The 24,673-nt window shown below is 41.0% G+C and overlaps 1 protein-coding gene across 2 annotated transcripts in view; it reads left to right on the top strand.

Annotated features, from left to right (window-relative positions):
- relch (RAB11 binding and LisH domain, coiled-coil and HEAT repeat containing) overlaps positions 1-24,673 on the top strand; it is a 29,631-nt gene that overhangs the window by 939 nt on the left and 4,019 nt on the right. The window contains exons 2-25 of one of the 2 annotated variants that reach the window (XM_080515439.1): positions 4,293-4,382; positions 6,916-6,987; positions 7,132-7,187; positions 7,371-7,484; positions 7,669-7,863; positions 8,274-8,368; positions 8,828-8,954; positions 9,111-9,268; positions 9,962-10,037; positions 10,134-10,229; positions 11,486-11,509; positions 15,013-15,125; positions 15,243-15,333; positions 15,778-15,849; positions 15,966-16,106; positions 16,255-16,419; positions 16,526-16,673; positions 16,846-17,002; positions 17,331-17,454; positions 17,910-17,958; positions 18,659-18,738; positions 20,389-20,495; positions 20,866-20,965; positions 22,475-22,557. In XM_080515439.1, the coding sequence (XP_080371565.1) occupies positions 4,293-4,382; positions 6,916-6,987; positions 7,132-7,187; positions 7,371-7,484; positions 7,669-7,863; positions 8,274-8,368; positions 8,828-8,954; positions 9,111-9,268; positions 9,962-10,037; positions 10,134-10,229; positions 11,486-11,509; positions 15,013-15,125; positions 15,243-15,333; positions 15,778-15,849; positions 15,966-16,106; positions 16,255-16,419; positions 16,526-16,673; positions 16,846-17,002; positions 17,331-17,454; positions 17,910-17,958; positions 18,659-18,738; positions 20,389-20,495; positions 20,866-20,965; positions 22,475-22,557 (2,533 nt within the window). The remainder of the gene's footprint in view (positions 1-4,292; positions 4,383-6,915; positions 6,988-7,131; positions 7,188-7,370; positions 7,485-7,668; positions 7,864-8,273; positions 8,369-8,827; positions 8,955-9,110; positions 9,269-9,961; positions 10,038-10,133; positions 10,230-11,485; positions 11,510-15,012; positions 15,126-15,242; positions 15,334-15,777; positions 15,850-15,965; positions 16,107-16,254; positions 16,420-16,525; positions 16,674-16,845; positions 17,003-17,330; positions 17,455-17,909; positions 17,959-18,658; positions 18,739-20,388; positions 20,496-20,865; positions 20,966-22,474; positions 22,558-24,673) is intronic. The other variant, XM_080515440.1, reaches the window with a different exon arrangement.

Here is a 24,673-nt window from a genome sequence, read left to right as displayed (position 1 = left end):
TGCAGATATCTCAAGGATGTGTTTTTTTTGTATGTTTTGCTTAATCTCAGTCTTTTTTATGGAATAGTCAATCATCACACAGTGGCCTCATGTTGTCTTGGCTCCTAAACATACAGGCCATGCAAATGGTAGCCATAGCCACAGACCAAGCCACAAATATTGACATTAACTTAGCTTGGGGGGCCTTGAAAGCAAAACAGTAGGAGTCTGTCTCTGAGGTGACTGTAGCTAATTTGCTCACTACTCCTACAATATATTAGATACACTATTTTAGCATCCACTTTTATGGGCTGTGTAGAACTTTAGCTAGAATAGTTGAATGAGATGATGTTGATTAACAAATAATTCCTTATGTAAAGACATCCTGGGAAGGAAATCATGTATTGACACAAAAATAAAATATGTTCTATTTTACAATACATCAGGATTATTCTGCGTTATTAATACATTCTTATACTGATTTGTTTTTCAGATACACAATGGTTGGTGGTACAATGAATTTATTTTTCACCACTCTTAATTAAACAGACCTTTGCAGATTTCTTCATTTATGTGATATTGAAAAACAAGGTATTCATTTCTTCTCATCATTTTCAAGTCAGCAGATGATTTCACTATCGTGTTGATGTTGTAGATTTTCCTCCAATAATATGATTAAAAGATTTCTATCATCTTAGTGCAGCAGGATCATTTTTAATGTTTCTTTGAAATGTTCTTCCCCATCAGTGCAGGGATTCAATCCAGTGTTTAAATCTTCAAACAACTCAGACTATTCTTAGTATGTCTTGTCAGCAGCACCACAATTTTGTTTTGTTTCAGTTTTGATGGAAGCAGAAGAATAAGGATTGATGATTTTCTTTCATTGTTTAAAGTGTTGGTAGTTTTTCATCAGTGTGGAGTGTAGGATTAGAATAAACCCAAGTGAAAGCAAGCATATGGTATTCTAACCCAGAAGATTTTACCTCACTTTGGATGCAGTGGCAATGGGCAACAACCTGATGTCTCAGGAGGCTGTTGTATAAGTCTGGATTGTGGGTCTTGGCACCTGGCCTGAGGCTTGCTTTCACACATGGCAGCCTGTCAGATTCTCTGCATCCTTTTCTTGACAGTATGAAATCCCAGCCTGTACAATTTGTATATACGTGTTAGAAACAACCGCAACACCCAGACGTGTGAGTGTTCACCGGAAGGGTCTGCTTGCTGCGGACGAACCCCCAGAAGGTTTGGAGCGTGGCAACAGGATGAATGTTTTATGCCGGTGTCTCCGATAAATGTGACAAGACCTGACGGCTCCCTTGTTGTGAGGCTGACAGGAAAGGTTCCTCACAGAGAGACGGAAATGTTGGTCTCGGTGGCTTTTGATGAGAAAAAGTCAAGTTTGAAAAAGCTGAAAATGCAGTTGACAGTGAGTAAATGTGGGCAATGGACTCAACCCGAGGCCGCGTGAGTCTTCTTCCCACCATAATCTGATAACGGAGGCCTCATGTGATCAGTGGAATGATGTATTTCTCAGGAACTCCCTGTTGCATCGCAACATTTTTGTACAATTAAAGAAGGTAAAAGGAGGGCTCTTGCTAGTTAAATGTTTTCTCTTAAATGTTTTATTGAGAAGTTACGGTAACTGTTCGTACTGCACATTGCCTCATTAAAGTTTGAACACTGTCTATAAAATAACCTCCAACTTAATTTACTTATCGTGTCACAGCTCAGAAAAGTTTTGGTTTATCTGTATGGGATTAAATGGGCTGTGTAATTAACTGTGACAGGGAACATCGTGATGGCCACGCAGTTGTCATAAGACATGAAACAAGAAATTAGTGATGGTTGTGAGCAACTGATTCAACAGTTTGAAAAAAGTTTAAATAGCTAGCTGACAAAGATTAAGCATGTATTATCTTATTCCATACCACTTTGATACACCCTGGACAGGTCCGCAGTTCATCGTGTTCTTTTATGCAAAACAAAAAGGAAAATACTACAATTCCAAAGCAGCCAGCTCACAATGTAACTGATGTGATCAAACACACGCAATGTGATTGCAGTGGGTGTGTGTCTGGATAATGACTGTGTAATCAGCCTCATCTGCAGCTGTTGCTTCAAGCCTCATGACGCCGCGTGGCATCTCACACCACCGTGCTAATTGACAGCAAGAAATCCTGAATTATTGCCACCGGTAGTCAGACTTGTCATGTGACTTGGATGGCCTCGGTTGCAGTCGTGCAAATTGCCACATATAGTGACGACAGCGACATTTCCAGATATCAAACGTTCGGTTTTTCACATTTAGTCAGAAACAAGAAATAGAAAGTAAAATTTCAGTTGTACGCTTGTGTGATGGATTTTTAGGATATTTGTGCTGTCCCCGTACAGGTCTGATCATTTTAACACAGTGATATTCCAGGTCAGCACAGAGAGGTTTGATCACATTTCAGAGGTTCTCATTGTTAGTCTGATTAATCTGACTTGCTAGATGAGTTCCTATTCCAAATAGATTGTCACTTGGCCAAGTCTCAAATTCCCTCTCGAGTCTTTCCATCATCTCCTCTGTCCAGGCCTGGGAGCTGGTATTGTGTGAGAAGGTGATTAATGATATTGTGGAGGAACCGGCCAGGCTCCTGGTTGTTCTGGCCGGTGTCCCACCAGTTGCCTGTTCATAACTCTCTGCCTTTCATTAAGCTGTGTGTCCGCAGCCCCAGGTGGCTCTGCACATGTGTTTATGTGCATGTACATGTAGCTTTGTTCATTACAGGTGTTTGTTGTCGTTGCTTAAAGCCGTGCCAAATGATTGCATATTTTCTGACTGACAACCATCGCTGAGATGAATTTAAAATAATTTTGGGATGACTCAGTGCGTTCGGTATATTTGATTTGATCAAGTTAGTTTGTGGATTTTTTGTTCTCACGGGTTTTTTTCTGTTTTCCACGGCACTCTTTAATCTTCCCGACCCACCCTTTCATTCCATCTTCATTACTGCATTTTAAAGCAGTGTCTCTCTCGCCAAACCATCCCTCCTGTTAAATTTCAAACAGCTTGTTGGCTTCCTCCCGACAATCCCATTTTTCTTTTTGTGTCCAGGTTTTATCGGCTTGATTTCAATCTTTTATTGTTTCTTCCCTGATCTCACATACCTATCCTTATCACCAAAGAATCTCTTTAATCTTTCTGCTTGAGAAAAGCCGAAAAGGTATTTCCTTAAGTCCGGCCTCTCCTCGTGAAGTGATCTGTCACAGCTTGGACAGCACACGCCACGGGCGTGCAAAGGAAAGGTCAACCAGGAAGATATTCTCGTTTGGTGCAAATCAGCCTAATACACACACACACACAGTGTACGCTCCTGCTCATTACGGAATTACTTTTTTCCTTCACACCTGCAGGCACCATTGATCACCTGAATGAAATACTGACGGGTTAAGTCCCCAAATAACATTAGGAAGGGAGGAGAGTTGGAAATGTTCTCCACGGGGGAATGCAGTTATCCTGACTGTCAACATGTGACGCCCACACACCTGTCCTTTTTATCTACTGAATTTCAAGGTAGATAAATAAGGGATTAAGTAAAAAAGATCATTGATTGGCAGGTAATTAAAAAAAAAGTCACAGGGCTTCTATTGTGTTTTTACCTGATTGACAGTTCATTTACTCAGATTTAGGTACCAAAGTAAGTAACACTAACAGTGACTGTGTTAAGAAGTCAGGACAGATTAATTTTTTTTGTTATCAGCCTAATTACTTGCACAGTTCCTACCCATTTACTGTACAAATCCATTGCTTTAGAGTGACAAAAGCTATATTGGGCCTGACCTTCCACCCGATCTTGATATGAGAAAGCAAACAGGCCAGACTTACACAAGTTGCAGCGGAAAGAAAGCCAACACCATTGACTAAGCTACCAGGACAGCCTCGCTCAGTGAAATATGAGTGTCCTTATTTGTCGGCTTAATCTCTTCATTGAATGAGCAATACTTTAGAAATCTCTATATTTGTGTTTGTTGCTTGGTTATTTAATGTGATCTTTTTTTAGATTGGGCAATATTGACCGTTTGTTTAGTTGTAATCCCTCCCCAGATCCACTGCGTTGTGTGTGGATTGGAGAACTCTTTGTAACAATGTAGAAAGACAATCTGCCATTGGTATGCTGTCAGCCTTGTTCAGCAAAAAAAAAAACCTGTACAGCATTTGTGGAGAATTTAAAGCACGTGTTTAAAAGTAAAAAAAAAAATTTTTTTATGACATTTTAAATATCTGACTGATTGTCAACCTGTCTCACTGCTTTCTCTCTGTCTCTATTCAGACCGAGCGGGCAGCATCAGCACATTAGACTCTCTGGACTTTGCCCGTTACTCGGATGACGGCAACCGGGAGACAGACGAACGGGTGGCAGGTAAGACGAACCTGGCTGTCAGGACCAGGCGAGCTCGTCCTCGCTTCCCTCAGGGGAATGTAAGATCAGGAGCGGCGATAATGGCTAAATGGACGCGCACTGCTGGAACATTGACGCCAACATCTGACAGCGACACTAATCACTATGATAGAAGTATCTAACTTATCATCATAGACAGCAAAGTTGAAAATCCAGTGCCACGTGTGCTTTTACCAGGAATGAAAAAAAAATCATGAATTTATATTAATCAACCAAATACATTTGGTTTCCTGGTATTACGGCTTTGCTCGGTATCTAAATAAGTGTAGACGCAAAGCTAAAGGGTCTCAAGTTGTTTTTCATCGTTCGGCTATATGCTTCTTTCTCTAACTTCGTTGAGGTGTCAGTGCCTCCACCGTTCACACTTTCGAGTTAGTCTGTCGTATTTTTGGTGCCCGAACTATCTGTGCAAGCGTCACACTCGTGCTCCGTCGTGACGCACCGTCTGATGGTTTTAGCCGAATGATACGCTAACAGCTTTGCTTGACCCAGGTGAACCTGCTCGATTTGAAAACAGCTGCTCGCTTTTCATTGTCGTGCGATGCAGGTTTGATGCTCCAAACCCAAGCAAAGCAAACAAAGGGATCCTTTTTTACTGTCATTATGAGAGGAGAGGTTTGTTTCTTTTTTTTTTCTTCCTGTGGGGAGGATTCATTTGAATCGTGATCTTTCCCTTGTCATGGTCACCAACATGAAGACATGATACCATACCCAATAGCAAGTGAGTCCAGAAAACAGCTCGGAGTTATGAGATTATGCACAAAAGTTTAAATGCTACTGTATTTTGTGCTCTTTTTATTGCTATAACTGTATACCTGCTCTTTGCTCAGAGTTTTAAAGTAGATCATTTCTTATAGAAAAAACAAAATGAGTGTTTCCTAACCTTTAAAATCAATTTCATAATTGTCATCGTCGGCGCACACAAAGTACAAAAAGTCGGAGGCTTTTTCTTATGGAAGGGGGCATTTATCAATTGATAACAGGATTAGAGACGTGCATCAGAAAGCCACATTTTAAACCACTCAGCAGAGTTTTGGTTAGACCTCACACTTACAGGATAAGCATCTTTTTCTTCAGATCTCTATCGTAACCACCCTGCTCACTCTTCCCAATAAAGAGCCCTTCCCCCTCCCTCTTCCTCCATATCCCCACCACCACTACCACCACCCACCCACCCTCCCTCCCTCCCTCCCTCCACTCTCATTTCCCTCAACCTGTTTTTCTTGCCAAGTTGCCTGCCCACAGCTGTCTGACTCTGGGTTTTCTGGCTTTCTCCTGACGTTGATCAAACCCCAGTGAAATACTGGACAAGTCACTCCATCAAGACTAGCTTTTTTTTTTTTCTTTTTTTTCCCCCCCTCTTCTTGTTTTTCAGTTTTTGGTTTTCCATTTTGTTTGCGATTGCATCCTGTGCACTCTTGATCTGCTTGAGAAAACTCATGAGAGTAGAGGCGCAACCAGTGATTGACGTAGCTATAAAACAGGATGTACACAATCATGCCTGCCAAGAATTTTTGTTCACATGATAATTTCAAAATGGGTATATAAAGCCCATATTTTAATTTATCATGAAAGCATGGACCGCATTACCTGAAACATAATCTTAGGCATCAGTGGAATGAATTTGGGACAACAGGGTCAGATCACATAGCAGATCATCAGTGCACAGCTATGCAACATAGCTCTCTTGCTCCATTGCTTTTTACTTTTGGCGTGTGTTTTTGATCCAACGTGTCTGAAAATCTTGTCTGTTCTTTTTCTTTATACAGCGTTAGTGCAGCATCCAAAACCTGAATTTAAAAAGAGATTTACCTTAAAATCTGCTGCTTCTGATTGTTTAAATTGTCAGAAACAGAGACACAATGAACTGTTTAGTTTGGTTTCTGTTGTTGTTGTTTTATTTTTATTTATTTATTTATTTTTTACTGAAAATGTAATCTGACAATGCCTGGAGCCTATTTTGAGTATAATCCTAATCTATTGATAACACAAAACCAGGCCAGTGGCTGTCATTTTGAGTGGCTTGAAACCAAGTATCTGAATTACTTATTAGACAGACAGAAGCGTGAAAATACCTGCGTCAGACAGCTCCAAGATTATTGAGATACACGTCACTAGTTCAAATCCGCTTTTAATCACCTTCAGTTGCAATTTAAATAAATGTTTATTCCCTTTTGATAGCTCAGGCACATCAGGCCTGCTCATGGGGGGATAAAATGAGGGCAGGAACCCCCATCACCGAGATGTCTCAATGACACACTTAACCAACCTCCAGCCTGCTTTCCCATGATCCTCTGCTGCATGCATTTCTCAAACCCATGATTTGCATGCATCCTTTTTTTTTTTTTGGTTTTGTTTGGTTTTCTGACTCTTATAATCTTTTGTGCTGTTGTTTGTTTTCACACCCATCTTTTGTTTATTTGTTTGTTCCCTGTCTTTGGTTGGATGCATTCCTGTGTGTGCGCGCGTGTGTGTGTTGTCACTTCCTGTCCAGTGCTGGAGTTTGAGCTACGGAAAGCAAAGGAGACCATTCAGGCTCTGCGCGCCAACTTGACTCAGGCAGCAGGTGTGGCGTACTTTTAACTTCTTCTCCACCTCAAACCCTTTTTGTTACAGCTTTCTCGCCTTTTGTTTCTCAGAGAATTGCTTCTTGATGAATAATACTTGGGCTCCTCTGAAACTCATGTAATATCTTCTCAATTTTTCTCAGAGAGTGAAGTGCCCTCTCAGGAGAGAAAAAACTTCAAGTCGAGTCCTGAAATCCAGGTGGGGAATTTCCTAAGTGTTGAAAATGCAAGGATTTGTGACATTTTCTCTCCCGCTAGAATGAATGCAGGATGTTATATGTGTTCCTTTTAAATCTGTTTAAGGGCTTCTCTTGAAGTCTCTGAATGAACAAGTTTACAGCTTTTCCTTTTTATTTTTTATTTTTGTTCTTCTTCATCTCAGGAGCCTATACGCCCACTCGAGAAAAGAGCCTTAAACTTCCTCGTGAATGAATATTTATTAAAAAATGAACACAAACTGTCATCTATCACCTTCTCCGATGAGAACGACGATCAGGTAAACCTTTTTTCCGCTGCTTTCTGTTTCCAGACAAAGTGAATATTGTCCATATAGTGATCGGTTTACCTTTTTTTATTTGTTCTTATTTCTATGTTACTTCAAAAGTTTCTCCAAACATGCAGAATAGAGGGAAACCTGAAGGTTTTATTTTTCACCACATATTTGTCACTTCCCCTCCCAGGACTTTGAGTTATGGGATGATGTCGGCCTTAATATCCCGAAGCCCCCGGACCTCTTACAGCTCTACAGGAACTGCGGCAGCTCTCTCCCTTCACCTCGGGATGTGGCTGATGTATCCGTCGGGGTGGATTTTGGTGATCTTCCAGGAAACTGCGTCTCTCAAGAAACTCCAAGGAAGCTAGACCTGACACAGCAGGTGTGCAGAGCGGACATTTCAACACATATTTTGCTGCAGATTCGTCACACTAGATACCACTAGTTCTTCAATGTTTCCTTTATATATGTGTTCAATAAGGACAAACAGAGGTAATGAATACTGAAACGATACCGCTGCTTTTTCATCATCTAGCGTATGTGAAAATAAATGTTGTTTTGCAATCATAACTGAACTAATAATGTGTTTTATTGAGGCATTAAACGAAAGCATTATTTTGTCCTGGGGGGGGTCACATGATCAAACTGATCGAAAATCTGATTTCCAAATTTGTTTGCACATGCTGAAGTTAAATGATGTGAAAATGAATGGAACACAGTTCTCAATTATAAGAAAATCTAATTTATGAATGACTCATGTACAGTTTTAACTTTTCATTTTTCCTTTTAAAGCAACAAACGGAAGTCGTGCAAGAGTTGGAGTACCAGATCAGTCTCCTCAACAATGAGAAGCAGAGCCTTGCTGAACAGATCAAGAAGCTGCAGAGGTGTGTTTGTGCTTATACATTGGCGAAAGCGCAGTATTTAAAGGCGTTGACATTCTGGTGACAGTTGGTGCACGTGTGGATTAAATGAGACTCTTTACCATTAATGTGAGAAGAAAATGAGCTGCCACAAATATCTGACAAGTTTTAAAACCTTCAGTCCTCACTGTTACCATGAATGTTTCCAAAGTACTTAGGCCTTGAAAAGCAGTATTTTCCCCTAACATCATTGCTGCATGAAATTACAGAGGAAACTCTCCTCTGATATAAAACTCCTAATTGCCAGCATGGGGATTCAAGTTATTTTGTTCCACCACAAAGCAGACATGTCGAGGCAGTTTCCAGAACGGCTCTACCACTGTTTTTAAATTGTGTGTCTAATTTGTTCGATTGGCTTTGTGCTTCACTTGTAAAAGATATTATATTTCCTTGGCCGGTTATTTTATGTTCTCTTTCTCACAGTGAGATTCAGACACTGAGGAGAACTGTCTCCTCTCCACCTCCGGCCTCTCTGGATGTGGGCTCCCAGAATATACAAAACCCTTCTTCCTCTTCGAACACAGCTTGCGCCACCAACTGTGTTTCTACGGTTTGTGATCCATTTAAGAAGCACCCTGGCTTATCTATGTAGACACACAGTATTAATTAAGTAGTGTGCTGCAATGACTACAGTGATTAAAACTGATATTCCATTATTTTATCCTCTTTTGTATTTTTTGCTCTTTCATCTCCATTTGCTCCTCAGCTCCCGACAGATAATGGTCAGTATCTGGACATCCGGGGGGTTTCTGATGCAGAAAATAGTCCGGGCCACAACTCGGCACAGAACATATCGCAGCTCCAATCACAGTCCCAAAACAAGCTTAAGAGTCAGCCGCCAGTCCAGTTTGATCAGCCGAACAGGTGAGTGAAAATTCAGCCCTGCATTTAAGAGAAAATGGAAATGCTCAAAGATATTCACGCAGCTTAAATATGACTTGTGTTTGATAAATTAAAGCGCATGTATTTCTCGTGTAATAGGTTGATGTTTCCGTATGTTCCGTGCAAATAATATCTTCTGCACTGAAGTTCATATCAGTGTAGTTCTTAAACTTCGCCACTAGATGGGAGTAGTTATCAGTCGTTGGAGCCACAATGGGCACAACAGCAGCCATGATGTTTGTGGGTGCCCTCTTGATTTGGAATAGAGGTTTTGACAATTCTTATTATTTGCCCGGAATACAAACCTGTCCTACTGTTGATTCAGTTTTCTTTTTTTGATGTTAAAATTTACTAACCATGGTCTTGTGCCGCAATTATTTTGAAATCAAGTGGCCTTTTTTAATTGCATTTTTATTCTTACAAACAAATGTGGAGTTACAGAATCTGTTGGTAAACATTTCTATAGAACTTTCTTTTTTCGATGGGCATTACTGTGATGTCTCTTGGTTTCACTTTTTATCTATATTGTCATACATTGTAGTTGCAGTGGAGAGTTTGTTTGGCACCGACCAGTCCTCAAGCATGCAATGGTCAGGGCAATTTGCTGGGAGTGCCGAGAAACTGTTGCAGACTGTAGTGACTGTTTTTGGTCTGTTGTTGTTTGTGGTGTCTCAGAAAGTTATCTCCAGCCTTCCAGCAAGCCTTGCTGTCCTTCTGCAGAATGTGTTCTGACAGCCGCTTGGGAGCAGAGGTCAGCATCACACTCCTCTGGTATTTCTAAAAACAGGTTGTTGTTTTTTTATTGCATACAGAAGCTATATATAATGTTATTCTTGTGTCTCTCTAGGTGTCTCGTATAGCAGACAGCGAGGAGAGCGTGATGCTCATGCTGGGCCGATGCCTCCCCCACATCGTCCCAAACGTTCTTCTTGCTAAACGAGAGGTAAACCCTACTACTGCCCCCGTGTTGCCCACTTTGGATCGTTTTGTACTATTGCCATCAATCCTTTTTGTCTTGACGTACAATAGATGCACACAAAGCGGCATAATAAGCAGAGTTAAAAATGATGAGTCATTCTCACCTTACAGATCCCTAATCGCAATGAGTTCATACATTAAATGGAATTTAATTTCTAAAACATCAAGGAGCAAAGGTGCTACGTGTTGAGCTGCTATTAGTCTTACTGTGATGCATTTGCAAAATATCTTTCTGATGTTGTTTTTGTATTTTAAACTTTTATTCGACTCACACAGCTTGTGTATCGCTTTATCGAGCTTCGGGTTGCATGTCGCTGATCCCAGCTGACTGGGGGCAGAATACACCTTGGATAGAGTGCCAATCCATCACAGGTCAAACACAGAGAGATAGACCGACACAATCACAACTACGAGCAATTTAGAGACAGAAGTTGATCACAAATGCATGTTTATTCGGTTTTTTTGTTTGTTTTTTTGTATGTTCGGTGGAAGAAAACCTATGCATATGTACATGCAAACCACATAGAAAGCCCCCCCGGCCCAAACCTGACTCTAAATATTCACATTTTGGGGTGAAAGTACCAACCTCTACAACGCTGTGTGTCCTCGTCTTAAACTGAGTTTTGGATATTTAGTCAAAACAAAGCCTGTGACTTTCTGTTCTTTGACTGTGATTCATCCGTTGCCCCATCTTCTCTTCTCAGAAGTTTCCCACCATGTTTGCTTAAAGTGTGCCACTCTTTTCTGGGTTTGTGCCAAAGGTATTCTCAGAATTAAACTAGTATGCAATGTTTTACCGCATACGGCTTGGAGCCTGCTATTCCTCTCGTCAGTGGTGTAATCAGTGTGATTCATGGTTTGTTTAAGAAAATCTCACCATTGTCTCCAGCTTAATGAATTAAAGCTGCACAGAGCACCTTTATCCTTTTTGTTTAGTTGCTAAAAATCTGTACTGACTCTAATATAGTCCTTTCCCAAATGAGAATGAGGCATTTTCAAACTGCTTTCACTGGCTGACTGGTGTCCATCTATTGATTCGGAGTTTCATTTTTTCCTTTTTTTTCGACAGCATTTGTTTCCACTAGACACCATTGTGCCCGCTCTGCTGTTTTTGTCCCTTACTCACATTTGCTGTCTTTTTTGCCCTCACTGGTTTTATTTTCACTCTTCTCTTTTTTCGTCTCACTCATTCTCTCACTCTCATGCATGCCTCTCTTCTAGAGAATGGTTGCGCATCTTTGCCAGGTGAGTCTCTCACGCACTCATCTGCATGGTTCTCATCCGGCCCGTAGCTCAAACGTGTGTGATTTAATGCCCAGCTCCTTCAGCTGCAACTGCTGTCACTTAAACTCTGACTTACCATCATTATTATTTTCAGTTATAATTTACTCAGTCATTTCCAATTTTATTCCCATGCTCTTTTGCACTGCCTTAAAATAAACGGTTTGTAGTGAAAACATGTTGACGTGTGATGCTGGTCTAAGGTAAGCAGTTGTGGGGGGGGTCATGTTGTGTTGTAACTCTTTTAAATCCTATGCATCTTTATTCTCCTGTGATTGTTCCCATGTTTGTTTTTAATTTGCTGCAGCTCCAATTGCTTTGAATACCTCGATGCCTGAGACTTTGGTGGGGTTTTCAATTGTGGGGGTATTTTCACAACTAAAAATACAGACATTTCTTGTTGTTCTTAATAGAAATTGTATGTAAACCAGCATTTGCCTTGGAAAGACACAGTTACTAATTTCTTCTGAGGGGGCAAGTGGAAGCCGTTTTTATGATGCATTTAGGCTTTAACAAGCAATTATTTTTCGCAAGCTATAATGCACAAACCTGTTCTGGTAATGATGTGCTTTGCACATTTCTGCTTGCATGCAATTTGTGTGGTTGGAATAGCTCTCAGCCATGCTGCTTTGCATATCACCATGGTTATGTAGTATTTAAACCTCCCTCGGGCAGATATGGGAAACTTAATCTCTCTGCAAAATCAAAGATAAACAAACTGAAGTTAGACGTTTGTGAAAAAATATTAAGACACAGTAGTTCACTTATACCCGAGGGGGTTCTTCTTCAACACTGTGGACTTTGTACTATGTCCGTTACGTTCACCGGCCATGACGTGCACACACAAAGAGATATATCCATCTTGCAGCTTGAAGCTTTTAACCAGCTCATGCCTGAAGACACACCTTCAGTTGTTTGAATTTGACACCCAGTTAAGGTCAAAAGGTGTTTGACTTGAAACGGTAGTGTGATACATTTAGACTCTGCCTGCCACCTGGCTGTATTATCAGACACTGTGAATCATTAACATCATGCTGTTCTTCATTAGACAGACCTGCATTGTAGCTCTGTGGTTTTATGAGTGGCTTTTTTTTTTTGACAAGATTGTTATTCGGTTGTTCCTTTAGTGGAAAGAAAAAATGTTCACCTGTGCCTGTTTGTGAACATATTTTCTATTTCTTGTTAAGCTTACACATAGGCTTTCAGCAAACACTGCCAGTGGAAAATAAACAAATGCAGTAATAATTGACTTTTTCTACTGGGCAGGCAAACTGTGAACTTTAACAAACTGCTGTCAACTTAATTGTCATGTCTACATTGCAATGGTTTAAACGGTGTACGAATTAAAAAGACAAATGAAGAGATCAGAGACAGACACACATTCACACCTACGGAAACTCAACTACATATTCTTACACTGTGGGATGAAAGTTCCTGGAGAAACATCCACGCAGGTGCAGAGGAAATATGCAAAGCTGGCAGAGAAAGGCCCCCAAGCACAGGCTGAAATGCTAACCACAACACCACTGTGCAAAAGAAAAACTATGAGATTAAAAAAAAATACATGTGGATTTCCCAATTCATCACTAACCATACATTTGTTGGACACTATATCTGAAGTAAATAATCAAGCAAATAAATGCTAAGACAGTTTACATTAAGAAGAGTCAGGAAGCTGCATTCTTTGGTTACTTTGAATGTTTTCCTGTGTTTTAAGAGTGAAATATCCATTATTTTGTACTCATCAAGAGTAGGATTTGGTTTAAAAAGCGGCAGGTCTCGTTCCAATCCAAGGCAATGATGGGCAAAATGCAGGCTACTCACTGGACAGCTAACCAGTTCATTACAAAGCGCACACATAGAATTAGATTCACAGATTAAAAAGAACATTAAGTCTTTAAGTCGTGACATTGTATCTGAGCAAAACCTTTGCAGGTAAAGGGAACACATGCAAACTTCATCCAGTATGGCCCAGAAATGAATCCGGGTCTCCTCACTGTGAAGCAAAATGTCTGGCGCTACCATGCCGTTGAGTCCTGACCAATGTGGTGAACCAACAAGTAGATTTCACCATTGTTGGGGCTGCGTAGCTGCCGTGGCTGCAAGAGAACAGAAAAAGAGGCACGGAAAACAAAATTGGCATTGGATGTTGTGCTTCCTGCAAGCTGGTCTCAGAGCCAGAATGTGAAGTAGCTAAACTTTTAAAAGAAAAGCACAGGGGCCCCCTGTCCCCGGGTCCTGGCGTCATTCTGTCCACTGTACCTGCCCACAATGTTTACCAAGGTCTGGTCAGATGTTTAACCTCCTGAAGAAGTCTTCACATCCAGAACCCAGGAGTTCACACTGAAATAGCACAAGGTCAGTGTGGTTCCTGGCTCTTTAGATGTGTACTCTTGATAAAAATCTTTAATTTGTTTTATCAAGCGGGCTCTCTCGACTGCCCCAAATATCTTGCATGAAGATCCAGAGCAATTTCAGGAACCGAGGCAGAAGATAATTGAATGTGGCAGTCAAAATGGGCTGAGCTCTCCTAATGTGCACGTTTTTGCTGTTTTTCTTTACAATTGAACTGACTTCACCCGCATTAAACCGGTCTTGTAAATACTATAATTGACCCTGGGATACTTAAATGTCCTATTGTTATTTTTAGCTTTTAAAAGATAGCCACCATGGCATTGACTTCAGAAGGTTGGAGTGAGTGACTCATCCTAGCCTATCTTTACCCAAGTCTGTTAGGTCCAACTGTCCATCTCATTTTGGGGTTTTGCTTGCTCTTCCAGTACTTGGCAGGAGCATACAGTATCTTACTGGGGGGAAGAGAAAAAAAAAAGAGATTGAGAAAAAAAATATATTTTTACCTCTTTGCACTCTCTAATTTCGGTATGTGTGGCGAGAATGCAGAGCTGACCACAATTTGGCCATGGAGGCCCTGTATCAAGGGTAGCCGAGCTCTGTCTCTCCCCCAACTGAGGCGTTTGAACTCTGTCTGAACTCTGGGATAAAAATTCGGCTTCATGAAGAAAACGAGTGCTTTAGGTGTGTGTGTGTGTGTGTTCTATATGCAGCTGTGTCTGGGTGTGTGCATGTACCATTTTAGCTTTTATGATCCTTTCGCCCAAATTTCTTGTGTGTGACTCCAAAGCCAAATGAGTCAAGTTATATGCTGAAGGTGAGCATGTCTACACAGCTGCTGGACTCCTGCTGGTTTTAAAAGGTGACCCCCTTCCTAGTGTATCACTCTTTTTTTTTTTTCTTTTTTTTTTTAATTTCCCCACTTTCTTCCCTTCTTTTAAAACCCAACTTCCCCCTCTTTCCTGTTCCTGCAGCTCCCTAGTTTTACAGGCCTGCTTGACTGCACCCGTCATCCTTTTTCCTGTGCTGTGTAACCGTAACCGCACTGTAATTTCAGAAAGCAATCAACGCTCATGTCGGCTTTTTCTCTCGTTCTGTCTTCTTCTTTAATTCAGGAGTTGATTCCGCTCATCTTGTGTACCGCCTGCCTTCACCCAGAGCCCAAAGAGAGAGACCAGCTCCTTCACATCCTTTTCAACCTAATCAAGAGACCAGATGATGAGCAGAGGTGTGTTTATTTGAACGTTTGCGGACAGGATGATATTCACATTGCTTAAATGGATGCGTATACAACGTTGTTAATTTATGCGCGTGTATATGTGTGCGTGTGTGTGTCCTTCCAAAGGCAAATGATCCTGACAGGCTGTGTTGCGTTTGCGAGGCACGTGGGTCCCACGCGTGTCGAGGCCGAGTTGCTTCCTCAGTGCTGGGAACAGGTATGCTATATCATAGATCATCACTTCACCTCTGTGTAAAAATCAGGTTGAATGTCGTCAAAAGTACCATACAGAAAGACGGGACCTAAGATGTGTCTGTCTTTCATGTGAGACAACCATGCAGTGTTTTCATCCAGAGACTTGCTATCATCACATCTATGGTGTCCCTGACTTAAATGTGGGAGCAGTTTTGTTTTCATTGCCACCTGGGTCGCCACATTTATGATCAACAAAATCTGCTGCCATGGCAACAACAGCTGCCAACAATTTGGAGGCTGAGAATCTGCCCAGAAAGACAAATAGCGGTTTTTACAGGGTCAGCGTGTTGATGATTCTCAAGTTGTTTCCATTCCATGAGGCCTGCACTCCCGTCTGCTCCTTCCTTTTCTTTCATTTTCTCTTCCTTTTTTAGTTCAATATTTACCATAATATTGTCTCCTGCAGATTAACCACAAATACCCAGAGAGGAGATTATTGGTGGCCGAGTCCTGTGGAGCCTTAGCACCTTACCTGCCTGTAAGATCACAATGTTGATGAGTGAATGTTTCTGAATTTAGATTACAATAATCTCAAGTGTTAAATCTTTCTGGGATTTTGTTTGTTTGTTTGTTGTGTGTTTGTGTTTTGAACAGAAGGAGATCCGAAGCTCTTTGGTGTTGTCCATGTTGCAACAGATGCTTACAGAGGACAAAGCAGACATGGTCAGAGAGGCTGTGGTCAAGAGTCTGGGTATTATCATGGGTTACATAGATGACCCCGATAAATACTCACAGGTATGCAAGTCTTGTCTCAGCTTGTTTTTTAATGCCACAGACAGCCCGTTGCCTTTTCATTGCCTCCGAATTTCTGCTTAATTTCCCCTGGCCGTCTAAAGCGTGTTCCGGCAACGTTCTGTGGGTGAGTCTCTTTCATTTCAAACAGGGTTTTGAGCTGATGCTGCTATCCCTCGGGGATCCATCCGAACGGGTGGTCAGTGCAGTCCACCAGGTCTTCATTCCTGCTTTTGCTGCCTGGACCACAGAGTTGGGAACCTTGTACACTGCACTCATCCCTTCTCTGCTTGCTCGTATAGAGAAACTACTCACGGTAAATGTTACCCTGTTATACTTTTTGAAAGATTTTACTTTGAATTCTCCATGTCGCGAATTAGTTTTTGTTTTTTTATGTTTGTTTGTTTGTTTGTTTTCTGCAGCAGGGAGAACACGGCCTGGATGAACACAAGCTACACATTTTCCTGTCGGCCCTCCAGTCCCTCATCCCTCCTCTGTTTGCCGTGGTGCTGCAGAACGCGCCCTTCACCAGCAGAGCCAAACTCCACGGAGACATACCTGCAATAGAAGGTAATGTGCCTGCATGCAAAGAAACATGTGGTTTAGTTGCAAAAGGATTTATGTTATGTGAACCTAAAGTTGATCTCCAGTTATTGACTAGATAATAATTTTCCGTATTTCAATTGTTAAAGCGACACATTTACTCACTTATAATCCGCATCCCATTGTTTTGGTGCCGCAGTGACTCGGTTTCCCAGGCCAGCTTCTCCCCTCCAGGATGTGGCAACGATCATCGGCAGCAGGGAAATGCTCAGTGCCCTGCTTCTGCTATATGACCACCAGCTGGAGCATGAAGGAACCACTGGCTGGGAGAGCCTGCTCTGGGTGGTCAACCAACTGTAAGAAATATACACGGTGGAGTTTTTGATACTCATTACACCAACTTGTATTATTTCCTTAGATGCTTACAGTGACACTCGTCATAATTGCAACTTTTCTCACTGTGAATTGATGTTGGCTCAACACTATTTTGAAATTTCATATTCAATCCTTGTCATAGAGATTGGTTGATGAATGCATGAATTTGTACACATATATTTTCCTATGTTAGTAGGGCAAGTACACACTCGGTATCATCAACATATATAAATCTCACATTGCCATGTCATCACAGAAACATAAACTTGTGCACACATGCCGATTTCCGTCTGTCTGCTCTGTTCCCAGCCTGCCTCAACTAATAGAGATTGTGGGTCGCATCAACGTGGCGTCATCAACTTGCGTTCATGAGTTCTCTCGCTTCTTCTGGAGGTTCTGTCGTACGTTTGGCAAGATTTTCACCAACACTAAGGTGAAGCATTGTAATCTTTCGTCGGGGGAAACAATATACTGCAGCGCATACAACAGTCTGGATTAGAAAATTGGCTTGTCAAGAAAATCCCACTTGACTTTGAACCATTGAAAAATCTAAGAATCAGTGTGAATGCTCGCAATATGAAATGCACTGCATAACAATGTCTCGTCAAAAAGGCAAATGCTTGTACTTTCTTACAATGAAACCAAACTTACCACAACTAGAGTCATTCATGTGTCAAGTACTTTAAAGTCCGTTACCTATTACTGACTGATAAGCAATAGTTAAGGTTTATTATGTCAACAAAATATCTTCATGCAATTTAAGAATTTATCAGTTAACCAATTTATTATTTGTGGGTTTTCTGGAGACATTTTCTTTCTCCAGTTTGAAAACACATTAATGGAAGAAAAGAAAACGTGTATAAATATTTATCCTCGTGGTCTCTCCAGGTTAAGCCACAGTTCCAAGAGATTCTCCGGCTTTCTGAAGAGAACGTTGGTAAGTTCAGCTTTAACTCGCACACTCGCCTGTGTATGTTTTTCACAACTCCGTCATGAGAATGTTGAAGGGAGGCGTTCAAACATGGACAATATTGATGTAAACAAGCTATTTGGAGTTAGTCATGGGTGTTCCCCTCTTTTCTCTTTCTTTTTTAATTCCGAGCATGTTTCTGCAGTTAAAAAGAGGTGCTCGGTCTCACATGGCTGCCAAATAATTTTGGTATTGTGGCCATTTACGAAATGTGTTTGTTTGAGTCACAGACTATGTTGAGGGCATTGTGACCTTTGTGTAGAAATGCTCATTTTCAGCTTTTTTTTTTTTTTTTTTTTTTCAAAGCCACAACAATATTTGTGATGAGACCACACTGTTGCAGATATATTCATGTCACCAAATGTGTACCACAGAATGATGGACAGTTTCAGTTTTATTTTTTAATTGGACACTAAAACACATGAGTAAATTAAAGGGGAAAAAAACGAATTTAAAATTCTCATGTTAACACACATGAGCTCTAACTCAGCCCAACACATCATGCATATTTGTCAGCATATCTTTCAATTTGAAGAACGCATGTCCACGCAAATGAAATATAATTTGACCCAAGAAAATTGTGCAAGGGCCACTTTTAATTGCTGTAAGTCGAACGTTGACGTTAATGCTTTTGTCTTCGTTGATTCTGGTTTTCCTTCTCCACTAGATGCTTCAGATGGAAACGGTATTCTCACCAAAGCAACGGTGCCCATCTATGCCACTGGAGTGCTGACATGTTATAATCAGGTAACTTAAAAGCAGCGGCTCAGAGCCTGATGATAGTTGACGCAATAGTCAAATGTTCAGTTGTATTTCTGTGTATAGCAACAGCGATTCAATATTTTTTCACTTATCGTTATTTGTATGGAATATACAGTCTATGATTCAGGCCATGAGACAGAAAGACAGAGTGTTTCAGCTGCTCCCTTTGACTCGGAAGATCTAATGATCCATATGTTTGATTTACCCCAAGTTACACCTTACGTCTTATGTCAGATAGTCTTGACTCTGGAGCAACCTGAGTAGTTCCAGGGTTCTTTTACAGCAGAGCTCTCTAACCTGCGGCTCTGTGATGCTTTCACTAAATTATACCGAAACAAACATTTTATTGTATTTACACATCGGAGTCATTTTCAAAATGACTTTTTTCTCTTGGATAGGAAAAGGTCCAATAAATAAAACTAAACAAAATGCTAAAAATGACTAGAATTTCTAAAAGAAAAGAAAAATCTTAACGTGGGGAAAAAAAACAAGAAACTGCTTACAAAAGAGATAAAATGCAAAAATGTCCTTCCAAACTGTGACATAAGATTCTACAACTTCTCTCTGTAAACAATTTATATCCTGTCTTATTTCATATTCTACTTTCTTTCTATTCTTTGTGGAGTAATGTTTAAAGGAATTTCCCTCTGGGATTAATACATTTTTTTCTATTGTTGTATAAGCTGTAAAGGAATGATGAAACCACTAAAATCAAGTAAAAACACAGTTGAAAATGTCATGAAACATTTACCATTCATTAAAATGTCAGAAAAGCAACATAAGATATAGGTTTTTTACGTGTTTCAAAACTACTGTATATATGAAACATTTAGAAGCTAGTAGCCTAATTTTTAAGGTTGAATGTGTTTTGCGGCTCAAGGTAAATTTAATTTAGTGGAAAATCACAAAAATGGTTCTTTGGGTCATCAAGGTTGCAGACCATTGGTCTATAGTGATCCATCAGCTGTAAGAATCAAACCAGCAACTTGTCATTAAAAGCTTTCTCCCCTAACCTCGAGGTCAACCTCTGTCTATAGTTTGCTGAATATTGAGTGGCATTAAAAGGAAAATTAAGCGCTCTGCTTTTCTGTGTTAATTGCAACTTCAATTTGAAGTGCAAGACTTAAAAAAAAAATTTAAGACACATTTTCAGATAATTGGTAATAAGTATAATTGGCCAAAAACAGTGTCACCACAAGTTTGCTGAATTGTTGGTTTTTGGACCCCTCTCCTCTCTTGTTCATTGGATTGTTCAGTGTGTTAGCCATGCTACACTTTGGGTTATTGTTCAATGTCTTGCGGGAAAATCCGCTTTAAAATACATCATGCTACCACATAATTTTGTTTTGATTTTTAGGCTCGCAAAATAACGTGGCCCTTGCAAAACATATTGGCTTGTGGGAGGGCTGCATTTTGTGATAACTTTCAACACAATGTGTCAAACAAATATGCTCAGAGCAGCTCAGGGGTGTGATGTCGCAAAAAAAAATAATAATAATAATAATTAAACCACAATATCCCAAAACAGGCCAAGAAAGCTACATCCACAAATATGTGAACGTGAAAGTGATATTTAGAAGGTGGTTTTTTTCGTACATGATGGATCCGACGTGAACATGTTCTCACTGTTTAAAGGAGGAGGATCGGAAGCTGTTGGTGGGCTTCCTGGAGGACGTCATGACCACTCTGTCTCTGTCACATGCACCTCTTGATAGTCTGAAGGCCTCGTTTGTAGAGCTGGGGTGAGAAATACGCACTCCCATACACAGTGGTTGTCATTCCTTCTTGGGACTTTGCATTCATTTCCTGTAGACTAAACTCAACAATAACTAGTAGTTCTCCAACCATCATCTCACCATAAACATGTTTTTGTTTTTTGTTTCTTTTTTTCTTTTTTTTATGTGAACTTGCTCTTTTCCCCCTATGTGGTAATATAAATATTTAAGCACATTTCAGTCATCATAGCAGTAATGAAGACAGCCCACATATTTTATAACTTTTGACAGAACACTACTCCACTTACAGGAAAAAGACTCTGGCCCGCTTCGTTTTCCTGTTCTCATATATGACAGGAAAATCGCCTCACGACTTTTATGTGTCTCTCTATTTTAGAGCCAATCCGGTGTACCATGAGCTGCTGCTGACTGTCCTGTGGTACGGGGTGGTCCACACGTCGGCCCTGGTGCGGTGCACGGCTGCACGGATGTTTGAGGTACATAAGAAAACAGACTCACGGATAGTGTATTTAATGCATTCGAGTTGTTTATGTTTTACTAAAAATGGTCCCACTGTTGAAATATTTACTGTTTGCTATTACATTTTTAGCAATACATAAGATTAAGTTACTTTGAACCTAGTAAAGTAAAGGCTGCACAGTTAGATAAAAAAAAGGGATATACTGTTTATATTTTAGCCATCAGTAATTATGTAATCACACTTGTTTTGATTGTATTGTTGTTGTTTTTACCCAGTAAGTAGAATTTGTCCCGTGCAGTCATACAGTCGAGATTGATTTTTCATGTTTACTATCTGCTGTATATGTGCTAGCTGTGCTCGCTGTTACTCTTAAAATGTGCCTTCATTATGAAGCTATTCTGTCTTTTTAACGTGAATAAGGACTGTAGCTGTAGCTGACCGGTGCTCTGGTTCCAGCTGTATGGCTAGACCCTCCTGGAGTTAGCATGGGGCCTCTCACTCTGCACACGTCTCAGCACTGACTGCATAAACACCAGGGAAAGACTGAAGTCAGCAACCTGGAAATACTGCTTAGTCAAGAGAAGTGAAGGCATGTTGGAAAGTTCAATTTAATCTCAAATCTTCAGAATTTATTTTTTTTATGATTTCAGTTTCCAGCTCTAATGGAAACTTAATACTTGTATTATTTTAAAAGGGAGACAACTGCTTTCCTGTTTCTTGCAATTTTATTTTGCTGCATTTCAAAGCCAAGTGTTTGAGGCTAAAGATTTGGCCAAAGTCACGGGAGACATGAGATCTGTGCACACTTGAGGTCAAATGTTGGGACGAGGCTCTAGGTATAACGCTGGAACCTGGTCTGTGTTGATCCTAACCCTGGGGGGAGAAGGAGGAGTGGTGGGCTGTATTCATGTCCCCCCCCCCCCCCCCCCCCCCCCCCCCCCTTCTGTGTTGTGCAGTACTCGCCCTTTCCCAGAACACCTCACTGTCACCATTCCATAGTGTACAGCTGTCCCACCATTGTCAAAACTGTGGATTGAAGGGTGGCGCTCCACTTCAGATGCCAGATCAGTTTAGCACACTCCGGACTTGTTTATTTTTAAAGCTGGAAGCAAATAAAGCTAATCTGGTCTGGCGTCTGTGGGAGGAGGCCTCGGCTTTATAGTCACCTTACTGTGACGGTACTTGTGCAGTTTAGCGTTGTTGGCTTGGTCATGTCTTCTGCATACCTGCGAGTGCATGTGTGTATCTGTGTGTGTGTGTGTACGTGTGTGAGTGCGTGTGGATCCGTATGTACACACACTTGCTTGATACATGCAGTGCCGGTCCGTGCCTTGCAGCTACGGTTCTTGTCATTGTATATCACTTTCTTCCTATCTTTTTCTCCCCCTTTCCCTATTTTGCTTTGTTGGATTTTTTTTTTTTCTCCCTTTCTTTTCTCTCTATCTATTGGCGGTGTTGCTCGCTCTTGTCCCAATGCCCCGCCCGCCTCTGTGACATCACGGCTGGCTCTGTCCAATCCGATCAGCTGCTGGTGAAGGGGGTGAATGAGACGCTGGTAGCTCAGAGAGTGGTGCCGGCTCTCATCACACTGTCCTCCGACCCTGAAATGTAAGTTGAACAACGACAACAACAACAACAACAACAGTAAACCGCGCCGCGTCTCTCTCCCCCCTTCTCTTTGCCGCCTGAGAACGATCACACTTGAACAAGGCTGCACCTCTCAGGAGCTCTCGAGGCCAATCCATCATGGAAATTACAACAGATTTGAGCAAATTTGGTATTAATTGACTTCACGGTTTGAGTCTGGAGATGCTCCTGTTTGGGTTCAGGCTGTGCCACGGGGGTGGTTCTTCGGCACAAAACCACCGGTAACACTAACACTGTGCATGTCCGCATCAACAAGCAACACTAATTCATGCCAGCTCTCATCTCCTCATCAGTCGACCACATCAACCGGTCTCCTGTCCGACCGGCGCATGCACGTTGCCCACATGTGACAGCATGTTCATCTGTTACCCCATATCACCCTCCCCCTCCCCCTCCTCCTCCTCCTCCTTCCTCCCAACCTGACACCGTTGAACGAGGTCCCTCCCTCCAACCGACCGACGCGCCAGCAGCTAGCAGTTGGCTATTTTCACCGTCTTCCTCAGTTTATCCTCTCTCACTCTCTCTCGCTCTCTCTCGCTCTCTCTCTCTCACTCTCTCTCTCTCGCTCTCTCTCCCTCCCCTACACTTCCCTCTCTCCTGTCTCCGTCCTCTCCCACCGTACTTCTCCCTCTCTCATCCTGCCGTGTGATGGGTTTGCAGTTGGTTCTCCGAGGCATGAGTGAAGCATTAGTAGATCGCCGGGCGGCTCCAGCCCTTATAACTCTGTGCAGTGGGCCTGAATTGTGAGTCAACTGAAACAAGAAAACCTCTCTGTAAACATTGTCATTTTTGTGGGCTGCATCCTTACAGTTTGAAACAGTGTCTTTGCTCAATAGGCCATAACAATAACACATTTTAAAAAAAATCAAAATATTGAACTGATGTGATAAGCTTTTTGTTGTGCTGGTTAATGAGGCACAGACTGAAAACATCAGCCTTCCTATCAATAATTACTCTAATCTGTAGCCAGTGAACCACAGTGACTGATTAAACATTTAAATATAGGTCAATGCTTAAATCAACCCTCCTTCAGTCTCGTGTCCTGAGTTTAATACAGTGTTTAAACAAATAAATTGGAGTCAAAGCCCTTAGCTGTGTCTTGATTTTAACTGACAGTGAAATCAAACACTTGGCTGTGGGAATGTAGCCCATTTCATCTCATTATTCCCTATTTAGACATTAATGGGAACAACACTGAAAGTTTGAAATCTTCATGTATGTTTTGGCTTGATATTATTCGCACATATGTGTAAAAAAAAAAAAAAAGAATTATAAAAGTGCATTCCTCATTGCGTGAAAAACTATTCTTTATACACGCCAGAGACTATTTTGTACTTCAGTATTTTTTAGCCAAAAAGATCTCAGTCTGTTCTTAACCATCTGACGCTGGAATGATTATCTAACATTGCTCTAATGCATCCCATTAACATTGCTTAAAGCAATTATATAAATCATAGCTTTTCTTTTCTTTTTTTTTTAACAGCATTGCAACTAAAAACTTGCACAAAGTTGTTATTCACCCAGTTGTGTCTGTTTGATGAACTTGTAGCTCAGATCAGTAATTATATGGTGAATATATGAAGTCAAGACATGAATAAGAACAAGGCAAGCATTAATTATAGATGTATTGTGTGTTCCAGTTGGGTTTGGGTCAAATATTATTTGCAAACTGTTGCCATGTCTCTTACATAATCTATGAAAATAAAAATGTTCTGTGGTATAAACATTTTTTTGATGGACCATGGGGTATCAGGCTCATGATACATTTCAGTTTGTAAAGTCCAGTTTGCAGCCGTTCATGAAGCATTTATTAGTTATGAAGTTAATCCTGATGGTTTGTTTGGTTAGACAATTTACTGCGTCTGTTCATGTAATAAGTTAGAAAGGATGCAGAGCTTGACCTGGCAGTACAGTAACCACTTCCATCATCGCTGTGGTCACCAGCGTGTCATTACTGTGTAATCACTATATTTAAAGCAAACTTAGAACATGTGTCAAATGGAATGGTCCTGCTATTCTGCGGTTTTCAGTGTAAACGCTTGCTCGTTACTAAAAGTGCCGGCGCAATAAGAGAAAT

This window comes from Blennius ocellaris (genome assembly GCF_963422515.1).
Source record: "Blennius ocellaris genome assembly, chromosome: 19".
Classification (NCBI taxonomy): domain Eukaryota; kingdom Metazoa; phylum Chordata; class Actinopteri; order Blenniiformes; family Blenniidae; genus Blennius; species Blennius ocellaris.
Note: the sequence above shows the minus strand (reverse complement) of the source record. Positions and strands in the feature narration are given on the sequence as shown.